Source organism: Gopherus flavomarginatus, chromosome 7 (genome assembly GCF_025201925.1).
Source record: "Gopherus flavomarginatus isolate rGopFla2 chromosome 7, rGopFla2.mat.asm, whole genome shotgun sequence".
Lineage (NCBI taxonomy): Eukaryota > Metazoa > Chordata > Testudines > Testudinidae > Gopherus > Gopherus flavomarginatus.
The window spans coordinates 113,095,020-113,116,411 of NC_066623.1; the positions used below are offsets into that span (position 1 = coordinate 113,095,020).

The following is a 21,392-nucleotide window of genomic DNA, read 5'->3' on the forward strand; positions in this document are numbered from 1 at the left end:
GCCTCAGGCAGCGGGAATTTTTGGGTGGAAGGAGAGAGGTGTTTCTACATTTGAGGCAGGAGAAGGAAACGCCTCTCTGGTGGGTTGGTTTTGTAAATGTGAGCGGAAGTGCTGGGGAGGGAGCAGAGTGCAGGTGAAGGGGGCGAAAGGGCAGGAATGTTAGAAACATTTCAGCCAGCATTTCAGGGAGGACTTTTCATATCCTTCCGCCTGTAACATTGAGAATCTTTGTACCACGAGTCTGTCTGTATTTGCAGGGTAATTAGTGTAATTTTTTAGGATTCCCTGCTCAATCCAGCTGCCATTGACATCAATGAGAGTTTTGCCTTTGAATGCAGTGGCAGCAGGTTCTGGGCCTTTGACTGTGTGTTCCGTGAATGGTTTGAATATGTCCCTTTTGGGGTCACACTGAGTTTTTGTTTTTAAAGGACCAATTTTTTTTCTTTAAAGGCCTTTAAATCCAGGTGCCCAATTTTTCAGCCATTTTCATGTGTAAATGATAGAAGCTAAAACCCAGCACTCACAATTGCAGGCAAAACACCCACGACTGGCAACTTTGCTTGAGTACAGACTGTGGGTCAGGCCCAGATTCTGTGCTCCGACAGGATTAGCACATGGCATGATGGGTAGGTTCTGTAATTTGCATTTGCAAATACCTGTCTAGGTTTATTTGGTCCTGTCTCAGCACAGGGGGCTGGACTAGATGTCCTCTCAGGGGCCCTTCCAGCCCTGCATTTCTGTGGTTCTATGACCGTGCATACTAAGCCGTGCTTAGTATGTGCTTAAAGCTGTGCTTAAAGAAGAAGCCGTAGATTCATTACCAGCTTGCAAATTCTGCAGACTGTTTTTTATCCCAAGTTCAGGCTGCTTTTCTGTTCTGAGCAGTAAACAGCAGCAGCAAGATCCTCAGCTGGTGTTAATGATCAATCTGTGTAAGTTCCTGGCTCTGCGCAGCCGTGCATTTTCCTTTGGTGGGGTAGAGCCTTTCCCCACCCACGCTTTGGAATATGTTCCCCTTGCTTGCTCTGACAGTGCTCGGGTTCATGGGCCTTCCCAGCACATGGTGAAGTCCCCAAGGCTTTCTCCTGGGGACAGTGGAGCTGAAGGTAGGGGCTTGGTATTTTGGGGGTCACTTTGACATTAGGTTAAGATAGACCCTACCCGTTGGCTGTGTGCGTAGATTTTCCATGTGGGCCTCGAGGCATGTTCTGATGGGCGTGTGAATAACACCAGTAATGAGGTGTCCCAGGTTTTTGGGATCCCAGCCTGGGGAGAGTCCAGCTCCTCTTTCTCACCTTTGGTGGTTTTGGCCCGGGCTGTCACTGCTTAACAAAAGCTGTCTCTGATTCTCCGAGGTCTCTTTCTGTCTGACGCTGACCTGCTAATTTCTCCTCCCTGGGCTCTCTGCTCGGGGTGACCCTGTCCCTGACCCTGATCTCAGTGTCCCCATACTGCAAGCATCCCCGCCTTTGCTGCGTGCCTTCTCCCAGATCTTCTTTGTAGTTTAGCAGCTAGTGCCCTGTCCTTCCAAGCGCATGTGGGCTGGGTCTCATTAGCTGCCCTGTCCTTCCCACCTACATTGGCGGGGGCAGCCCTTTCCTGGCTCCGTAAGGAACCTCCCGGTTACCCTTCTGTCCTGCCTGGGATGGAAGGGGCTATATAAATAGCCACCACGTGATGATGCCAGAAACGTGCCGGTGCTAATTCAATGAGCCCCGCGTTCTGCAGAGCAGCCTGCGTATCCCTTGTTCCAAGTCTGCCCCATAGCGCTGGCCCTCAGCAGGCCAAGGGGTCAGTACTGTCCCGATGGGCCATGCCGTGCCAGCAGCACGTCCCTGGCTTTCTCTTTCATGTCCCCGCCATCACCTACAAGCTGCTGACTCAGGGAGGGAAGCACAGGACAGCACCAGGTGCACTGACCCCAGCACATACCCCTGCGGGCCCCGCTTATCCTGTACACTATACTGCAGCCAGCTTGGCCGCTCCCTTCTTCCCATCCCCCTTTCCTCCCCCTCTCCCCCACTCTCACTTGTGGGTCCTGGCAGGACCCCAGAAGCTCAGGGATCACAGACCACTCCAAGGCTCTTGCAGGTAAAGACTGTTGGATTGTCTGGTTCTTCCCGTTGGCCGCCCGTCTTTCTCCGGGCTGTGGGTGTCGCAGCAGGAGCTGTGGAGCTGGGGACAGTAGCGGGCCATACTGTAGCATGGTCGGTCTGTGGGGCTGCTGCTGCTCAGAGCTGAGCCCCATGCACAGCCTGCCCCCTTCCCCTGTTGTTCGACAGGTGACACCATGTGCCCCCCAAATATATCCCTGGAGGGGATAACGAGAAGGCTGGCTGCTGGCCACCCTTTCCCCTGGTTTGGCATTCGCAGGACCCAGGTCGTGCAGCTGCAGGCCGTGAGGCCGGCGTGTCTCGCACTGGCCTGTGCCAGTCCCGTTTGGGTCAGGGGAGGTGGCCCAGAGCATAAGGGTGGCCACTGAGCTCTCCAGCCCTGAAGTGAGACAGGGAAGGGTGCTGGGGCCTTTCACCACTAGGCCTCTGCTCCATCTGTGCCCTCCAGGCTCTTGGAGGGTCCCGCTGCTGAGCCAACCCTCCCCTCGTGAGGCTGCTGCAGGGCCCAGCATGCAGCAATCAGTAATCAGGCCGAACCCTTCCAGGCATGGTGGAGCAGCCCTTCGGGGCGGGAAGTTGACGGAGGCCCAGGAACGCAGGGGGCAGCCCCAGCAGAGAGACCCCAGGAATGATGATGATGCAGGGAAGAGGTTGGGATTCATCATAGACCGGGTGAAAGGCGCCCCACTGGGAGACGGGGTCCTCAGGCTGACCGGCTATCACCAGAAAACAGGGCAGGTAGGGCTCACCTCTGCATCTGAACATGGTCACTGCCAGTGTGAATGCACCAGCTGCCAGATCCCCAATGCCCTGGAGCAGCTGGTGAAGGACTCCCATCAGGAGCTGACGCTGTTGTGCCTGGGGAATGGTCAGTCTGAATTTATCAACGGCACCCCCCAGTCCCCAGCCGGGGCTAGAGGGGAAGGTGCTGAAGAGAGGGATTATTTCCACGTCAGGTGGGGCCGTTCAGGGGTACCCCACACTTTGCTAGCTGAAGGCCTTCCTGAGAGGGGAGAGTGGCCCGTTTGCCACCATAGTGCATAGAGGAGACAGCAGTTCCACCCCCACAAGAACCAGAACCTCCAGCCCCATTTCATCCCTGCTCTGGTCCCTCCACCATTCAGATGGGAGCAGATCACTTGCAGGAAGCTATTGCTTAATCGATCCCTGTTGCTGCTCTGCAACTAAAACCTGCCCCGCAGTCTGGAGTATCACTCAGGACTTTACGGCTTCCCCTTGTTAATAGGTTTGTGTGTCTGTCTGTCTGTCTGTCCAGGTGATCAGCACCAGGAACGCCGGGATGACCTGCTACACTGCCCCTGTGAGATCCAACATTAAACTCGGCTACTTCATATTCGGGGAGCAGGAGGTAGCTTGACAAAACTTTGGGGTGTCACTTAAGGGCGGGATCCCCAAACTGAGGATTTCACACGGTTGCGCTGAGTCCTTGGCCAGAGAGAGAGAGCAGGGGAGCCCTGTTCCAATCAGTGACACAAGTTAAAATGACACCCCGCCCCTCAAGCTGAAGAGCAGCTGGGGAGAGTTCGGTACAGCCCTGTTTGCCTTCCCTGATAGCAGCAGTCAGCCCCAGTGTGCGGGGTGTCTGGAGCCTGAGTTCTATCAAAGCTGCACACGGGCAGCCTGTTCCACGGGACAGCACCCCGATGGGTGTAGCCAGGAAAAGGAAACATGCACATATTGATCGCTGCCCCAGCCTGCTCACAATACACCCATAATTCCCCAGGCCTAGTACTCACAATGCACCTGTCTGACCCATTGCCCTGGCCTGCTCACAGTACACCCACAGTCCCCTAATGCCTAACCCTGCCAGACTACTGGCAATTGTGCCCTATTCTTCCATTGCATATTCCATCATGCCCATAAACCCCAGGGTGCTTGCAATCTTCCCCTCAATGCCCCGTGGCACACCACATGATCCCCGATGCAGGGTGCAGAGAGACCTAGCCATGCTCAGTGGAGTTACTAGGTCTAATGACGAACAAAAAATACGACACCTGGTCCCGAGGTCTGGTTCCTGCAGGAGGTTGGGATGTATTTGCAACAGGGGGACAGATGTCTGATTCCTCTGCCCACAAGCCCATTTCTTCCTGGTGGCACCCCCACGGTGGGCTCTGGCATGTGGAACACCCTTCTCCACAGCCCCCCAGGGCAGCTTTGAGTGGGATGCTAGAACCATGGCGTCGGGAGATTTGGTCGCTGTGCCATGGGGGCCATGACATCGAATTGCCCTCCACTAGGCCCAGCAGGGCACAAGCAGGAAGGTGGCAGGTCCTGCTGTCTGAGGCGTGAGGGCCATGCAGAGCCCACCACGCCCCTGGGACGTTTCAGCGAGCAGGGCGGCGGGTGGGGGGCAGAGCCTTCCCAGGTAGCCTGCAGAAGGGAGCGATCTGAGAACCATGCAGGGGCTGGTGAGGAAGCTGGCCCAGGAGACACACTTCCTCTTTGGGAAGGCTGGAGAACACCAGCTCCTAGGTGAGGCTTGGGCACAGAGCAGTGTGGTTAAGACACTGACCTGGGACTCAGGAGCTCTGAGTTCAAATCCTGCCTCTGCCATGGACTCCCTGCATGACTCCAGGCCAGACCCTTAGTCTCTCTGTGTGTCAGGAGCCCTGCTGCACAATGGCAGGAACCGCCCTGCTCTGCCTCACAGGGGTGTGTCAGGGGAAGTCCATTAGTGATTCTGTGGCACTCAGACATGGCTGTGTAAGCAGCTACGCTAGACAGGCACAGACTCCTGGCCCGCTCAAGGGAGGTTTCTGTAAACGCAGCCCATCTCTTTCTCCCCCAGATGACTTTCCTGGACCTGCTGCCACAGGAGGACATGATCCTGATTGTCCGCTTTTACCACTGGCCTAGTGGAGGGGTGGCCACCACCCCGTGGGACCAGGGGTCAGGCAGGCAGCAGCTGCTGCTGGGAACTGATGCATGGTTGGCTGCCTGGGCCGTCCTCAGACTGACCAAGCCTGCTAGATCCGGTAAGCCGTTGGTGCATATGGTGTCCCAGCCAGCCTGAGGCTTGGGGGCTCCGTTCCCAGCAAGAAATGGTGATGTTAGTTTCTTTACATCTTGTCCTTACAGATGTGGTGAGAAAAGGGGGCCTACGAGCAGTGACCTGGAACACGGGGCCCCATGATCTGACCCTGTATCATGGCCCTGTGCCTCCTGCCCATACGCTTTCAGTCCTGGTAAGTCTGTCCCCGCTGCTGGGCCTACAGAAGCCTATGTGATGTCCCTGGGGTTAACCCCACTGGACGATAATAATGGGACAAACAAGGCAGGCGGCTGAGGGCCCGAGCCTGCTGTCCTAATTCTGGCAAAACTCCCACTGACTTGCCATGGTAAGGACTGCATGAGCAGGGCCTCTGTGAACAGTGGCAGTCTACAAGGGATATATAAAGTGATGCTTATGGGACCTCCGTGAGCAATGCACGTTCTGCACCACCACGCTGGTTCCTGCTGTGGGAAAGCGCAGCAGGTGCGCGGAGGCTTTCGCCGGGCACAAAAATGTTTCCTCCTTGATTCCCTGATTTTTTTTTCTCATTATGTTGTTCTAAGCGCCGTTAATTAATGCATTTCTCCAGTTTTCCATTCCATCCCGTTCAGGGTTAAAATTTGCCAGGAGAACAAAGTTTCTAGGTTGTTCCCTGGTTGCTGTTGGGGAGCAAACGCTATTGCATGGAAACAAACGTAGGAATGTCTTTTTTGGCTGCAGGCCTCGGCAGGGCAGACTTGGCAATGCTGCTCCCAGCTCTTCTGAGGCATCAGCACAGAGGTGTTGCAATGCCTTGAGTTACAGCATCACCTTTTCGCATTTTGGAGGGTTAGTTAAGCAGGGAGCTGAGAGAACAGGAACAGTGTTGGAAATATGGCCTGGAAGTTTATTTCTTTATGATGTCCTGGATTTCTGTCTCCTGCCCTGGTTGACCCTCATAAGATTCCATTATCCCCCATTCATTGGGGGCCTGTTACCATATAACCTGGATATGGGAAAGCTCATGGTCTGACTGGCTGGGCCTGAGTCTGTGCAAACATAGGAAGGTTTGTGCCAGGCTCTGATGGCGAGAGGAGGGGTGTTTTGCCCAGGGATAGTCCCACAGCAGGGGCTCAGGATCTGGCTCGGCGTGTTTGTGGAAGGAGCTAGCAGAAGACTGGCTGGAGAGCTCCTGTTCACATCCCAGCCAGGCCTGTGATGAAGGGACATCCTGATCCCCTTGCTCAGCACCAGCACAGACCCCACTTCTCAGGGCACAGCCAGCATCGCACCCTGACTGATGTCCCCCCCCCTGCCTTGTCTCCATGGGTGCGGCATGGTGCCCGTCTCAGCCCGAGGAGCGGCAGCACAAGAGCTTCAAGCCATACGGCAGTGCCAGCGTGAGGCTGCACCTGTTCAGCGACGAGAAGCCGGAGCAGCCTTTCCCCCCCGAGTCGCCAGTCCCTCTCAGCCAGCCGCGGGACTGGCCCTGGGTGAGTGCCCCAGTGCCCAGGCCCTGGGGTCTCCAAGCAAAGCAGGAGGGCTGAGTCTCCTGCCCACAGAGGGGTTAAAGGCAGAGCCAGGCCAGGGAGACAGGCAGAGTCTTGCCCTTGGCATGATTGCTGGCATTAGACGTCTCTCTCCTGACCTGGTCTGAAACTCCCACATTCTGTGCGTGTCACTGCCGCATCCCCAGTCTGCTGAGCGGGGGAGAGACCACTGGGGGCTCAGCACGTGGCAGCCAACCAGCAGCCTTCAGCCCACTGGCTTCTGATACGCCTCCGGACTTGGGCTTTCCCTTTTTCCAAGGCTTTGTCTCTGAGTGAGAGGTGCTTTCAGCCCCGATCCAGCAACCCCCCGCACCCCGGCACGTAGCGGGGGTAGGCAGACGCACTGGAAATGGAGCATTCACTTATGAACTGGGCTGGAGTGGGAAACATACTGCCCTGCTTGGATCTGCATCGGAGCCGGCATGCTCAGCCCTGGGTGGGGCATCCCTCTGTCCTGACTCTGGGGGTCTTCTCAGTTCAGCCAGGGGAGGAGTGAAGTGGGCTGTGCGTCCCCTTCTCTCGTGTGGGCCAGCGCAGCCTTCACTACAATGCCCCATGGTGCTGCTCCGTGTTTCACTGTGTGTAGTGCCCACGCACAGGAGATGTGGGGCTTGTTAGGTTCACTGAGCTCAGCATCCCCACCTGTCCTCATAGAACCACAGACCCAGAAGGGTTGTCTCATCTAACCCCCTGCCAAGAGGCAGGGTCTTGTAATCAGCAGTGACGGCCCCATCTCATTCCCTGCCCGAAGAACGGGACCCACCCCCACGCCCCAGCTGGCGGCTGAGGGGGGGTCCGCAATAAGATCCGGTGCTGTCTTTGCAGGCGGCGTTCATCCATCACACCAGGGAGACGCTCGCCTCGGAGCCCTTCAGCGCCGCAGACGGCTTCGACCTGCACATCGATGGGGCCCGGTTCCTGCCCGATGCCGTCACCGTCACTAAGGTCACTGGCCGAATCTTTGACAGCAGCTACCACCAGTAAGGAGGAGCGATTCACGGGCCATCATCTCTTCTCTCTCAAAATGTCATCTAGAGCTGTTGGGTCCAGCGGGGTAATGACAAGCCCTGGGCTCTGGATCAGAACCAGGGCCTGGGGAGGTGCAGGTGGGCCAGGAATGGTAATGAAAATGCATGTACCTTAGTGCATCATCCACATTTACCTCTGCCTCTTGTACCTTCATCATTGTGAACTACTGAACTTGCAAATGCTGGGTCATGAGGTGGAGACTTCTGGGGACCCCATGGTGCATGCTAGCCCTGCACAGACACGCTGCTCCTACTCCGCTTGGCAGGTGCAGGGTGACTTGTCTAACCGGTGCGAGATGGATCTCAGTCCCGAATACACAAGGGTTGAAGTGATCCTAGTGCAGCATGTCGAGACCCCCCCGGTCTGAGCTCGGAGAACAGTGGAACGGCCCCAAACTTCTCTCCCGGGAGATATTGATCTTTGGTTTATGTTCTCTCCCCGGCCTTTTCCTTTCAGAATTGGGCCAGACATTTCCACCGGCATTGATTTGAGCAGCAATATCTTTGAGCCACTCTACAGCTATAGCGTGGAGATCCGGAATCCAGCAGTGCCGCCCTCCGCTACGCTCTTGCTAAAGGTCTGTGCTGCGGCCAGGCAGATGACAGCTGCAGAGATCCTGCCAGCCGGGGAGATGACAAGCCACTGCTGTGTGGGGCGGGAGAGGGGAGCTGCTCTTCCCCTGCGAGTGACAAGAGTTCGTGAGGTGTTAGACACAGCTGGGCCAGCACCTTGCACTTCAATGCAGGTGCAGGGTCTCCCCTGGGGGGCTATGACTTGACACCGAGCTGCCTTTGATTCTTACAGCTCTGCTCCCTGGATCGGTTCAGTTCCAAGCTCGTCCTGATTGGCTGGGCAGCTCTCAATCTCTTTGTGGAATCTGGGACACACAGAGCCCCTGCTTCAGATTCCCAGGGGATACAGGTGAGCTCCCCCCCCATGCTTTGGGGACAGGGCAGTGGGATCTGGTGAGCCCACCTTGTGCTCTGGGGCAGGACAAGTAGGGGGTCTGGGAAATGTACCCCATACTCTGTGGTGGGGGAATCCGGGTGATCTCCCCTGTGCTCTGCAGCAGGGGGGATCCGGGCAAGTTTCCCCGTGCTCTGGAGCGGGGCAAGGTGGGGGGGATCCGGACGTGCTCCCCCATGCTCTGGGGCAGGGCAAGGCGGAGGGAGCTCCTCCGTGCTCTGAGACGGGGTGAGATGGAGGGAGCTCCCCTGTGCTCTGGGGTGGGGCGAGGCGGAGGGAGCTCCCCCATGCTCTGGGGTGGGGCGAGGCGCAGGGATCCTGGCGAGCTCCCCTGTGCTCTGGGGAAGGGCAAGGCGTGTGGGGGGGATCTGGGCGAGGTCCCTTGTGCTCTGGGGTGGGGTGAGGTGCGGGGATCCGGGCAAGCTGGATTGTTGCTGAAACCAGGAATCCAATGACCTCAAGGGCTTCCCAGGCCAAGGCTGGAGATCAGCTGTAGGCTTGGAATGTGCTTAGGAGGCAGCTCGTCCATGCCCTGCAGGGTCTGTCCAGGAAAGTGTTGGGGGCAGCCATGGGTTCGCAGAGCGATTCCTGCCCCTCCGGAGGGGGAAGCTGTGGCTAGCAGTGGAGAGTGGATCGAGTGACCTGTAGCTTTTGCTTTGATTAGGTCTCTCTGAACGAGGGTGCCCACCAGCTTCGCCTGTATCACAGTGGCCCTGCCACGGACCAGCCGTTCTCTGTCGGTGCCCTCACCTCCGCAGGACGGTAACGCCTCGCACCCGGCTCCCAGCCGGCTCACTCCCCTCTTGTGTGTGTCTTGTCTCTGTAACGTCCCGCGCTTTGCTGTGAACTGAGCAGGGTCTCACCCCTGTGCCGCTCCTCTACCCACAGGTACGTCCCATGTGCCAGCCTCCTAGTCAGGCTGCTCAAAGCCCCCATGGACTCCAGCCATCAAACCCTGCAGAGAAGCCTGGTTCCCCAGGCGGACTGGGTCAGACTCGGCCTCTTCCAGCCCAGACCTGACTATTCAGACGGGGTCTATTATTCAGACTCAGTCATGCCCACCGCCGGAGAGAGGTGCCTCTATAGCACCATGGGAAACAGGTGAGCTGGTGCCGGGGGCCTGAGAAAAATGAGCTTTTCTTCTTTGGGCTTAATTGTGTGGGTGAATTTGCTGCCCCTGAAAGGACAGGAACAGCAGAGGCACTGGCATAGCATTGCTAGGACTGTGTGCCACCAGCTCGAATGCAAGAAGGTGCCCCACCCGCTGCTCTGCCAGTGCCCCTCAATCCTGATCTGCAGCCCCTGCTATCCTGGGCTCCCCCACTCAGCTCCACCAAGACATCTCAGGCCTGACCCGCAGCCTCCCCTCCATTATTTCAGTCCTGAGACACGCTCCCACCAGCTCTCCCAGTCTGTTCTGGACCTGCAGCCAGCCCGCTACAGCTCAGCCGGTGCCTCCGTCCTGACCTACAGTGCCCTCCGCAGTTCCAGTCCAAGCAGACTGTATGTAATCTTTGGTCACCCCCCATGGATGGTTCCAGCCAGGCAGCGTCTGTCTCCCCGTGCTTCTCTCTGGGCCTGAGTGAGAGGTGCGGGGTGTTGCTTTGAGATGGATGAAGCACTTCTCTCTGCAGCCTTTCCTGACTTTATGCCTCTGTTCAACATCGTGGCTTTCTGTTCATTTCCCCCCCGTGCTCAGGTCTGCAGTGCTGGTTCGGGAGATTGCCCCTCAGCTTGCAAGAAACAAAGGCCTGGAGCTGAATACAGATGAGGAGATCTCTGCTTGGATCAAAGAGAAATTGACCAGGACGACGGACAGCAGCCCTCAGCCTTTCAACCTTACCTATGTCTCTCGATACCTCCCTACATATGGTATTAAGGTGAACAGCAAACGGGTATAGTGAAATGTACTGGCTAATGCCTGTGTGTGGGCCTGTCCTCTTCTGGGTGAAATAAGAAATACTTGGCTGTGTATCACTGGCCCTATACTGCTCATGGATAGCAGAGACCTTCCTTTATCATAAAGGCCAGTGTCCTTGAGCAAGAGGGTCTGAGTTCTACCTCTACTGTTGCCGTGAAGTCCAGCTGGCCACAGATTTGGAGCAATAGTATGTACAGTAGAACCTCAGAGTTACGGACACTTTGGGGATGGAGGTTGTTCATAACGCTGAACAAAATGTTCTGATTGTTTTGGAAGTTTACAGCTGAACATCGACTTAATACAGCTTTGAAACTTTACCATCCAGAAGGAAAATGCTGCTTTTAACCATCTTAATTTAAATGAAACAAGCCCAGAAAGAGTTTCCTTAGCTGGTCAAATCTTTTTTTTAAACTTTTCCTGTATTTTTCAGTAGTTTACTTTTAACTTTTTTTGGGGGGGTGGGGGTTGGTCTGTGCTGCTGCCTGATTGTGCACTTCCAGTTCCAAATGAAGGGTGTGGTTGATCGGTCAGTTTGTAGCTCTGGTGTTCCTAACTCTGAGGTTCTACTGTGGCTGTGACTTAAAAATATAGCACTTGAGGCAGCACTAAACGTTTCACAGTTGGATGCCATCCCTCTACGCTCCCCAGTTACTGCCTGAGTGGAAGGATTTGAGCCTCGGACAAACTGAGGAACTGGCCATGTATTTTCTTTTTCCTGCAGCGGAACTACCAGTCCATCGGTAGACATTGCCCCATGGGAGCGCATTGATTTAGTGCTGCTACTTAAGAGCTCATGCTCTCCCATCCCAGTACTGACCTGGTTCTGCTTAGCTTGTGAGAGCTGCCAGAAGTGATCAGCCCTGTCTTTTGGATAAGATGTAAAACCAGCGTGCTGATCGCTTGGGAGAGTTAAAGAGCCCATGGCAATTTTGCAAGATGAGAGGGGTAAATCCCAAAATTCTAACTCCGGTAATTGCATGCTGCCTGCCTGAATCCCCTGCAGGTCCAATTGCAAATCATAGTCTTAAATGATTGTATTGTGTCCTGGTGGACACTGGAATTGGGCTTACAAAGAGAGAGGTTGGTGCTGAGGTCAGGACTATCTTGCAGGTGATTCATGGAGTGCGTTTCTTAGTCAGAGAACAGCTGTTGGGCCCCACATAGGTAATAGAATGACCGTACCATTGGCTTGCTTCAATAATCTGATGTTCTCCTGGCACCAGGGGAGAGTGTCCAAGACCACTGTCAGCGCAAAGGGTTTCATCCCACACACTTGCTGCGTTTGTGTAGGTTCCACATGGGGCTCGGATGGAGCTGGTCCCAGGTGATCCACAGACACACATTGCACGCATCCTGCTTTGGGGCCCTGCCGCTTTCTAGAGAATTTAAGATTTTATTCTCACCACCACCACCCAAAAATCAAAGAAAAAAAAAAGTTTCCACCCTTTGTGGTTGCAAAGGAAAACAGGTTGGGGTTATCTGGCTGAGACGCAGAGACACGGAGTCTGGAAGCAGGAATCAGAGGCGCACTGCCCTCACGTCAATGCTAAACTCTGCCAATGACTTAAAAAATGTCAGTCGTTAACTAGTCCACTTCTGGTCACTCTAGCAGAACCAGCCAACTGTTTTGGAATTGACAGTACAATTTGAGAGGTGTTTCCTTTTCCCTTCCCCCAGTCAGACTCCTGGTTGTGTGGGGCAGTTCTGACCATCCATTCGTGGTGTGCAGCTGGTATTAGTCCGTCCATCTACGGTCTCTGGATTACAAATGTCCCTGGCTATTGATCTCTTTGCTCTTGGTTGTTCCAGTTTGCAGTGGATGGTGCCAAGAATCTACCCTGGTCTGGTCTGACAGTGGCTCATTTCTGCTTCAATCCCCCTGGGGCCTTTTATTTTGGGAGACCCTGGCTAAAATACGATCGTCCTGTCTTTGTGGAGGAGCTTGACATTGACAGCTACCAGCGATGGCCTGTGTGGCTGGATGGATTCAAGGTAATGCTTTCTGCAGGTGCTTCTCTTTACATAGGAACATAAAGGAAGAAAGTAGAACGGGTTAAGAGAGTTGGTTGTCCTGATACAATGCACCTGATGAGGCTCTAAGCACACCTGCAACTCAACGTCTTAAATATACGTTACAACATAGCTCGAGCCAGCGTCAATGTTAAAACCCTGCCTTGCTCGCGGAGAGAACCTGGAGATATAGGCTTTGAAGGGCAATAGACTCGAGCCCCGTCAGACCAAGAGGCATGGTGTGAACTCCAAAGCAGGGTCAGAGGGTCCTGATTTTTGCAGCTAGGACAAACGGAAGCTCAGCAGTTACATAGTGAGTCAGAACCCAGGCTGCCAGCTGCTAAAGCCACTGCTCCGTTAGGTTATACATTGTAGTGTTTTGTTTTTAGGAACAGAGCTTCCGCCTCTGCCCCTGAAATGGTCTCGAGTTTCATGATCGGTTTCTTGTTTTCCACAGTGAATGTTTTCTTTCCTTCCAGTCCTTTCCTCAGAGGATTTACAATGAGTATCTAACGGTGATTATCCACCTGTACGAAGTCCTAGTGAACCCTGAGCCAGACACTCTGGGCAAAGAAGCAGCCAGCAGGCCTGTGCCAAAAGGAATCATGAGGAAAGATTGCGAAAGGCTGCACTACGTACTGGGGAGAGAAGCGTGGGCTGTTCTCCAAGTGTTCTCTAGTGGCTACTGCAACACTGATGTTTATCAGCTGCCTCTGTACCAGGGAGCTCCGAGCCAGGTACAGACCAGTTCTCATCGGGGACCCCCTGGTGGTCAAATGCAGCTCTCCCAGGTGCCTTCACGCTTTTCTGTAGCACCTTTGGGATGAAAAGTGCTGCACAGAGAGAAGGGTTCATTTCCCCTTCCCTTGCTAGTCAGATCCCTTAGTACTCAGCATCCTCGTCTCAGGTGCCCTAGTCTGTAAGGATTATGATGTCATCTTTGCTACGGTAGCGACCCAGGACCAGCCAAGAGCGGGACAATTGGGCATTGTACAAAGCAGCAGTCACTGTCCTGAAAAGCTTACGCTTTAAGGATACATTTACACAGGGTCAAAAACCCACAGCTGGCAGGGTCCCTGCCTCACAGGGCCCCAAAGCTCGAGCACCAGCCTGAGCCCAAACATCTACACAGCAGTTTTCCAGGCCAGCTGACTGGGGCCCGCTGTGGATTTTTATCCCGTTGTCAACATACTCCCCTTCCCCCTCCCTGTGTTGGCTACTAGGGTAACACACATGCAGAACGAACAGTGTGAGGGCAGCAAAGGGCATGTTAGTGCACAGGGTTTTGGAGTGAGGGGCCGGGGGTTAATTTGGAGGAGATCAGCTAAATGGAAAGAGACGTGATGGGAGAGAGACATTAAGTGAAGGGGACAGGGCAGCTGGGTCACGTGTGGGCGTGACACTGAGGTGAAATGCTTCTGAGGGATGGAGAAACAGCCTATCAGCACAGGGCAGAGAAAGTCCAGTCTCAGGAGTTCTCTGACTGGCAAAAGGTCCCATCTTTGGCTGCTTCTGCAGCTGCTCCTCTCCATTGGACTCATCTTGTGCTGCCACTGGGGAGAATGATGGGGGTGGCGAGGGAGGCGACACGTTGCAGTTGCTGTTGTGTGTGCAGACTAGTTCTTCAGCTAAGGGTGAGAATTGCTTGTGTTTCTACAGAACATTGTGATCTCCATCTCCCAAGGGACATGTGCCAGCGTTACGCAGGGGCTGGTGGACAGGAAAGTGGTGAGTAATCATGCCACGCCACGTGTGCCAGCGTTACGCAGGGGCTGGTGGACAGGAAAGTGGTGAGTAATCATGCCACGCCAGTGCACTGTGGTTTTTAACCACTGTGCAATAGTGAGACAAGTCTACATGTTAAGGCTGGGATGAAAAATGACCTGTAAAAATGACTCCTGACCCACTCCACTGCATGGTCAAATTCCCCTTGATGCCAATTGGGTCAGAACTAGGGCCTTAAAGGAGTAAAAATCTTGTTAGCCCTGCAGAGCCAATGGAGTTTCTTTTCTGCTTCAGGCCTCAGCACTGTCTTGTATGTGCCAGCTGCACAATACGGCTGTTCCCCAGAGGACAGGCAGAACAGACCCGTCTGGGCTCAGTTCAAGGCTGAATTTTGTAGTGCAGACAAGCAGAAAACTCATCTCTAGCCCTGCGGCAGGGCGACGACTCACCAGCGCAGCACCTCCTGCTGGTTGTTCTGGGAATTAGCTCTTCCAGCCTCTGGAGTGCCCCTTGCAGGCCGGTGTCTCACCTGCTGCTGGCTCCTGTGTCCCTCCCGGACCCTAGTGCCCTTTACATCAGGGTTCTGCCCCCTAGCAGCAACCCACAGTCTGGGTCTCTCCACCCAGGGGAGCCCCCAACCCTCTATCCTCCCCTTGCCTCAGTGGCTACTGCCAGTCATCATCTAGGCCCCACTCACTGGGGCAGACTGCATCATCGGCAAGGGAGGTTGGACCAGCTGCCTCTGCCTATCTCTGGGCTGCCCCCTGCAACCCCAATACCTTCTTGTGGGCCCTTAACTCAGCCTGGGGCTTTGCGAGGCTGGAGCTCCCTCTGCCCTTCCCCAGCCCTGCTCCACCCTAGGTACCCTCCTCAGCTTCCCAGGCATCTGGGTCCTTCTCTTCTGAAAGCTAGAGAGAGAGTCTTAGCTCCTGGCCCACTGTCCTCTTATTTTCATCATCCCAGCTGGGCCCTGATTGAGCTGGCCACAGCTTTGACTGCTTCCCCAATCAGCCTAGCCTTTCCCCTGCCACAGCCCTCTCCTGGGTCGCTTTTAACCCCTTTTACCGAGTCTTTCCACAAGCCCTCTAAAGTGAAATCATCAAGACTAAATGTTACCTCCCCCGTGCTGCAGAGCTCTCACCCTGAAACATGCGTATTCTTTTCAAACTGCTCATGGTCTTGGAGGAATCAAAGGCCCATTAGCCTCCCAGCTGGTTTTAGTTGTTTGAAATGTAAGAGGGGGCTGGGTGGATTGTAATATATTATGCTGGTTAGCACCTTTGGCAAAGCGTAAAACAAAAAATTTCTTCACTAGGGGTTTCCCTTTAATCTTTCCTCCAACACTGAACTTTAGGCTGGTCTGATGTCTATTGATGCGTCAATCTGTTCGCAAGTACAACACAGATACATGTCAGTCTCGGACCAAATGCTTCTAGGCTTGTCCCAAATTTGAATGCTTTCTATGCCTCCTGTCGATAGAGAAATGCTGTCTCCGAAGTGGACTATATTACGTACAAAAAGTCTGGTGTTGCAGTTTAAGAGGTACCAGTGAGTTGAGTGTAGACATCCTGCATACCATACAGCTGAGCCTGGAGTCACTCACGTGCCAGAGCTTTGATGGAGCACTGCACTGCCTTCCACTTCATCTCATTCACAGCTGTGCAATGCTGTCCCTGGGCTGCCCAGAGAATGCTGATTGAGTGCCATTTTGTACCTGCTTTGCACAAGGGTAGTAACCTCCTTTAGCAAATTAAAATGGATCTCCCCACATGCGCTCACTTTAGCGCAGAGCCTGAAGTATTAGGCTACTGTGTCTGTCAAGACCAACATAGTGCAGTGCTTGTAACTATCCGGAGTGCAAAGAGAGCACAGAATCCATAACCCGGCCAAGTCATCCCTCTGGTCAGTGTCACAGTGAGATCAGCTAGGAGCCAAGGGTTTTTTAAATCTGACTCCAAGTGTGGGTGCTGTTCAGTTATCCCCAAACACCAGGCTGACAGGTGTTCTCCATCTCACAGATTCAGTTGGTAAAAGGGGCATCTGTGGTTGTCCGTATAGCAGATGGTAGGCGGGATGAAGAGCTTAGCCTGCCCCCCAAACAGGTGAGTATTTTGATGCGTCGGTGTCAGTAGAGGGGTGCAGGTGTCCTCCTTTGAACTAAACTGGCACTTGGCCATAGGGTTTCCTCACCCTTGATACTACCAATGAACATATGGAGGCAGACCCCATTTGTGTAGGAATCTGTCCAGGAAACCACAGTGCCACCACTTTGGGGAGCATGTGCCATGCAATATTTAATGCTCAGTGGTGGTCAGGAAACCCATTTTAGGTCTTAGCTAAAAAACAGAATTGCTAACAACACATCACTGCCCAGTAGCACTGCTCTAATTGCTCAGTACTTGCAAGAAGAATCAGCACCAGCATGGGAACATTGATGGATGGGATAAGTCGTGGATTTTCTTGAAGAGTACAGGTGGGTTCCCACACTAGTACCAAAGTTATTCACAATGCAGATTCCAAGCAGACAGCCACAGCTCACCACTACTAACGGCAGTGGCACGCACATGAAGGAATAGACCCCACTACTTTAGAATATCTGACTGCAATGGAAGATACTTGCTACAAAAGCCGGAAGTACCAGGTATAACAGGACATCTACAGGGAGTGTCAATAGCAGAGGGGAAAAAAATAGACCGAAGGGAACTTCCACAAGATTGTTTACCCTTCGAACGTTACAGGACATGTAGTAATTACCTCTACTTTCACCTAAAGGAGGGAAAGAGGACGGTGGTTAAAGTGCATATAACCTGGGAGCCTGAACACCCAAGTTTTACTGTCACACACTATGATCTTAAAAATCACTTGAGGTCTGATTATCCCTTCTATCAGCAATAGAGAGGTAGAGGGATTTTGTGTGTGTGTGTGTGTGTGTGTATATCACTAAATGGAGGGTGAAATTAAAGCATAAATTGAAAGAATTTCGTGCTGTATTATGCTTGGCACTTAATTTAACTAGTCACTATCAGCAGGGTTCTGGAGGGCAGAGTTTATTGACAATGGCAAGGAAAAAAAGTCAGACTTCCTGAAAAGGGTTGTGAAGGGAGGGAATGTCTTCCTGTATTCCTATTTGAATGAGGTTATATACATACACATCTGTCCAGCTAGAGTTTTCTAGTTACCTGGTCTAGAAGTAAACACTGAATCTTAGTTTCCAAGACAGTATCTTTGAGATCCAGCACCACTGAATGTTTGGGACTCTTAGATTAACAAGGTTAGAGGCACCTCATCACTACCCCAGTAAGACATTCATAGATTCATAGACTCTAGGACTGGAAAGGACCTCGAGAGGTAATCAAGTCCAGTCCCCTGCCCTCTGGGCAGGACCAAATACTGTCTAGACCATCCCGCATAGACATTTATCTAACCTGCTCTTAAATATCTCCAGAGATGGAGATTCCACAACCTCCCTAGGAAATTTATTCCAGTGTTTAACCACCCTGACAGTTAGGAACTTTTCCCTAATGTCCAGCCTAAATCTCTCTTGCTGCAGTTTAAGCCCATTGCTTCTTGTTCTATCATTAGAGGCTAAGGTGAAAAAGTTTTATCCCTCCTCCTGATGACACCCTTTTAGATACCTGAAAACTGCTGCTATGTCCCCTCTCAGTCTTCGCTTTTCCAAACTAAACAAACCCAATTCTTTCAGCCTTCCTTCAGAGGTCATGTTCTCTAGACCTTTAATCATTCTTGTTGCTCTTCTCTGGACCCTCTCCAATTTCTCCACATCTGTCTTGAAATGCGGTGCCCAGAACTGGACACAATACTCCAGCTGAGGCCTGACCAGTGCAGAGTAGAGCAGAAGAATGACTTCTCGTGTCTTGCTCACAACACACCTGTTAATGCATCCCAGAATCACGTTTGCTTTTTTTGCAACAGTATCACACTGTTGACTCATATTTAGCTTGTGGTCCGCTATGGCCCCTAGATCCCTTTCTGCCATACTCCTTCCTAGACAGTCTCTTCCCATTCTGTATGTGTGAAACTGATTTTTCCTTTCTAAGTGGAGCACTTTGCATTTGTCTTTATTAAACTTCATCCTGTTTACCTCAGACCATTTCTCCAATTTTCTAGACCATTTTGATTTATGACCGTGTCCTCCAAAGCAGTTGCAATCCCTCCCAGTTTGGTATCATTTGCAAACTTAATAAGCGTACTTTATACGCCAACATCTAAGTCGTTGATGAAGATATTGAACAGAACCGGTCCCAAAACAGACCCCTGCGGAACCCCACTTGTTATACCTTTCCAGCAGGATTGGGAGCCATTAATAACTATTCTCTGAGTACGGTTATCCAGCCAGTTATGCACCCACCTTATAGCAGCCCCATCTAAAGTGTATTAGCCTAGCTTATCGATAAGAATATCATGCGAGACCGTATCAAATGCCTTACTAAAGTCTAGGTATACTACATCCACCGCTTCTCCCTTATCCACAAGACTCGTTATCCAATCAAAGAAAGCTATCAGATTGGTTTGACACGATTTGTTCTTTACAAATCCATGCTGGCTATTCCCTATCACCTTACCACCTTCCAAGTGTTTGCAGATGATTTCCTTAATTACTTGCTCCATTATCTTCCCTGGCACAGAAGTTAAACTAACTGGTCTGTAGTTTCCTGGGTTGTTTTTATTTCCCTTTTTAGAGATGGGCGCTATATTTGCCCTTTTCCAGTCTTCTGGAATCTCTCCCATCTCCCATGATTTTCCAAAGATAATAGCTTGAGGCTCAGATACCTCCTCTATTAGCTCCTTGAGTATTCTAGGATCCATTTCATCAGGCCCTGGTGACTTGCAGGCATCTGATTTTCATTGTTTTACATGTACCCGAGCAGTGTTTCTAAACAACTGGTCACTGGAGCAGTGCTGGTGCATACGATCTCCCTGACAGTTTAGAAAGCAGGCTGGTCCCTGGTATCAAAAATGTTCAAGAACACTGCACAATTGAAGCTATCTTTTAAGTTTCCCCACTCTGTTAGCTTTCCATCTTTTATCCTCAGGGTATCAATCAATCCTATCTCCCCAAGGAAGGCATAGAGTTTTACCAGAAGGAGCCAGATGGTGCTAAAATTACAGATCTGATGCCACAGGAGAAGGCAGAAACCCAGCAAGAGGTAAGAAAGCTATGTTAACTGTATTAACCTTCTTTGACAATCTAATTGGTTTGGTGGATGGTGGAAGGCAGTGGACATAATACCTGGACATTAGCAAGGCTTTTGACACACTCCCTCGACATTCTCATAAGCAAGCTGGAGAAATGCAGGCTTGGTAGAACTACATTAAATAGATACATAATTGGTTAAACAACCACAAAGAAAGAGTATTAGTGGAATGATGTCAGATTGGAAAGTGGTCGCAAGTGGTGTTCTATGTCAATCTGTTGGGGGTCTGATGGTGGTAACATTTTTATTAATGATCTGAACATGGTAATAGAGACCATACTGATTTCAACTGCAGATGACAGAGTTGGGGGGTTATAAACTCTTTGGAGGATATAGCTAAAATTCAAAGAGCTCTTGATAAATTTGGAGAATGAGTCTATAGCCAACAAAATGACATTCCTCAAAGACAAATGTAAGGGGCTACAGTTAGGTGAGAAAACCCAAGTGCACAAATACAGACTATGTGGAAATGGCAGAGGTGCTTAATGACTTATGTGTTTCAGCTTTCACCAAGAAGGTTGGTGGCGATTGGATCTGTAACATAGTGAATGCCAGTAAAATAGGAAATGCACCAGTTAAAAATTACTTAAACAAGTTAGATGTCGTCAAATCACCAGGGTCTGATTAAATGCATCCTGGAATACTCGAGGAGCAATCTGAACTATCAGCAATTATCTTTGAAAAGTCATGGAAGACAGGAGAGATTCCAGATGAGTGGAAAAGGGCAAATATAGTGCCAATCTATAATAACGACAACCTGGGGAATTACAGACCAGTCAGCTTAACCTCTGTACCTGGAAAGATAGTAAAGCAAATAATTAAGCAATCAAATTTGTAAACATCTAGAATAAGGTGATAAATAACAGCGTGGATTTGTCAAGAACAAATTTGTCAAACCACTCTGACAGCTTTCTTTGACAGGGTAACAAGCTTCGTGGATGGAGTGGGGGAAAGCAGTAAATGGGGTATACAGTAATTCCTCACTTAAAGTCATCCCAGTTAACGGTGTTTCGTTGCTCATCAATTAAGGAACATGCTTGTTTAAAGTTCTGTAATGCTCCCTTCTAACATTGTTTGGCAGCCGCGTGCTTTTTCTACTGCTTGCAGGAAGAGCAGCTCCCTGCCCCCCCTAAGTTCCCTGTGCAGCAGCTGCCTGCACTTCAACTGTGTCTCTCCCCCCACTGCCCATGTGCTGCTCCCTGAGACTCCTGCTTGCTGTGCTGGGGGGAGGGAAGAGGGGGGCTAATGTCAGGGTGTCCCCCTGCACCCCACTTACCCCATCTTCCATAGAGCAGGGCTCAGGACAGAGGGAGCTTGTAGTAGCTGTGGTCTCAGCAAGATGATCCCATTAACAAGGCAGTGTACTTAAAGGGGAAATGTGCATATCTCCCTCCATTCCTTTTGCCTTGCGGAGTCAGTTAACCCCTGAGGGCTCAGCCAACTGCTAGTTCATCATTTCAGCAGTAAGGGAAATATCCCACCCTGACTCCTCCACCTCAACCAAGCTTCACAATTATCATCACTGTGTACCAGTATTAAATTGTTTACAACTTTGAGTTTGTGTGTGTCTGTGCACGCACACGCATGCATGCAGTCTTTTGTCTGATGAAAAAAATTCCCTAGAACCTAAACCCTCATTTACATTAATTCTTGTGGGGAAATTGGATTCACTTAACATCGTTTTACTTCAAGTTGCATTTTCAGGACCATAACTACCACCTTACAGTAATTCCTCACTGATCTTAACTTTAGTAAAGCTTTTGATACTGTCTCACCAGACCTTCTCGTAAGCAACCTAGATGGAGCTACTATGACATTGGTGCAAAACCCTTCCTGGAGAGTAATCAGTGGTTCAGTCATGCCGGAAGG

At 51.8% G+C, this 21,392-nt stretch overlaps 1 protein-coding gene across 5 annotated transcripts in view; it reads left to right on the top strand.

The window, feature by feature from the left end:
• Window positions 1-21,392, top strand: part of CCDC17 (coiled-coil domain containing 17) — a 39,377-nt gene that overhangs the window by 15,863 nt on the left and 2,122 nt on the right. Inside the window, exons 15-30 of one of the 5 annotated variants that reach the window (XM_050961100.1) lie at window positions 2,660-2,852; window positions 3,391-3,483; window positions 4,924-5,110; window positions 5,214-5,320; window positions 6,459-6,599; window positions 7,482-7,636; window positions 8,142-8,262; window positions 8,490-8,606; window positions 9,316-9,413; window positions 9,540-9,752; window positions 10,351-10,531; window positions 12,382-12,564; window positions 13,062-13,319; window positions 14,242-14,310; window positions 16,326-16,409; window positions 19,362-19,475. In XM_050961100.1, the coding sequence (XP_050817057.1) occupies window positions 2,660-2,852; window positions 3,391-3,483; window positions 4,924-5,110; window positions 5,214-5,320; window positions 6,459-6,599; window positions 7,482-7,636; window positions 8,142-8,262; window positions 8,490-8,606; window positions 9,316-9,413; window positions 9,540-9,752; window positions 10,351-10,531; window positions 12,382-12,564; window positions 13,062-13,319; window positions 14,242-14,310; window positions 16,326-16,409; window positions 19,362-19,475 (2,314 nt within the window). Of the gene's footprint in view, window positions 1-2,659; window positions 2,853-3,390; window positions 3,484-4,923; window positions 5,111-5,213; window positions 5,321-6,458; window positions 6,600-7,481; window positions 7,637-8,141; window positions 8,263-8,489; window positions 8,607-9,315; window positions 9,414-9,539; window positions 9,753-10,350; window positions 10,532-12,381; window positions 12,565-13,039; window positions 13,320-14,241; window positions 14,311-15,786; window positions 16,008-16,325; window positions 16,410-19,361; window positions 19,476-21,392 lie in introns of those variants that run through there. The other 4 variants (XM_050961104.1, XM_050961102.1, XM_050961103.1 and 1 more) reach the window with 4 other exon arrangements.